We start from the raw sequence: 701 nt of genomic DNA on the forward strand, positions 1-701 counted from the left end.
GTCCCTGCCCCAGAGATTCCATGTCCCATTCCAACCCAGACCCCCGAGGTGACGACGACGACAATGATGACCACGCGCGGTACGAAGCGATCTCGATCCCATGAAGACGCGCGCAGCGACTCGAAGGTGAGCCCGCGCGCCAAGCCCCACACATACGACATGCGTCCCGCCGCCGACGCCGATGCGACCGTGCTCAACCCGAGCCTCATGACCGAGCGACAGCAGCTCGCGTTCCTCCTTCGAAAGACTGCGCCGGCCAAGTCGCCGGCCAACAGTGATTCCCACGCAACCGATGACACGGGTTTCAAGCGCAAGCCGTCGCCGGTGCACAAGGACGCCGAGACTATGACAGCACGAAAGAGCCGCGCCGTGAAGAAAGCACCCGCGGCCGTTGAGATCCTCTGCTGCGTTTGCTCCAAGTACACGTGCACGACAGCACTCTTCATCTGCGACCACTGCGACAAGAAGTACCCGACACAGAAGAAGCTCGGGCTCATTTCGGTATGACTGCAACGCAGACGCTACCTTGAACAGCACCACCATCATCTACCAACCACGTCCTCCTCAATACATCGTGTATCTCATCCTCGTCGGTGGCCGCTGTAGTCGTCGTTCTCGATCGATTAGTCGTTATTTAGTACATCCTCCTCCTCTTTGCGTCCATGGTCGACCACCGCAGGTCTTACGCCAGCGCCGCCAAT

The 701-nt window shown here is 59.6% G+C and overlaps 1 protein-coding gene across 1 annotated transcript; it reads left to right on the top strand.

Moving 5' to 3' along the window:
- Positions 1 to 63: 63 nt before the first annotated feature.
- SPRG_14381 (hypothetical protein) lies at positions 64 to 507 on the top strand (the record flags this gene model as incomplete). The annotated part of the gene is made up of 1 exon (XM_012354865.1): positions 64 to 507. The coding sequence occupies one exon, from the start codon at positions 64 to 66 to the stop codon at positions 505 to 507; it is 444 nt and encodes a 147-aa protein (XP_012210255.1).
- Between the last annotated feature and the right edge of the window lie 194 nt (positions 508 to 701).

The sequence above is a fragment of the Saprolegnia parasitica genome (assembly GCF_000151545.1).
Source record: "Saprolegnia parasitica CBS 223.65 unplaced genomic scaffold supercont2.187, whole genome shotgun sequence".
Taxonomy (NCBI): domain Eukaryota; phylum Oomycota; class Saprolegniomycetes; order Saprolegniales; family Saprolegniaceae; genus Saprolegnia; species Saprolegnia parasitica.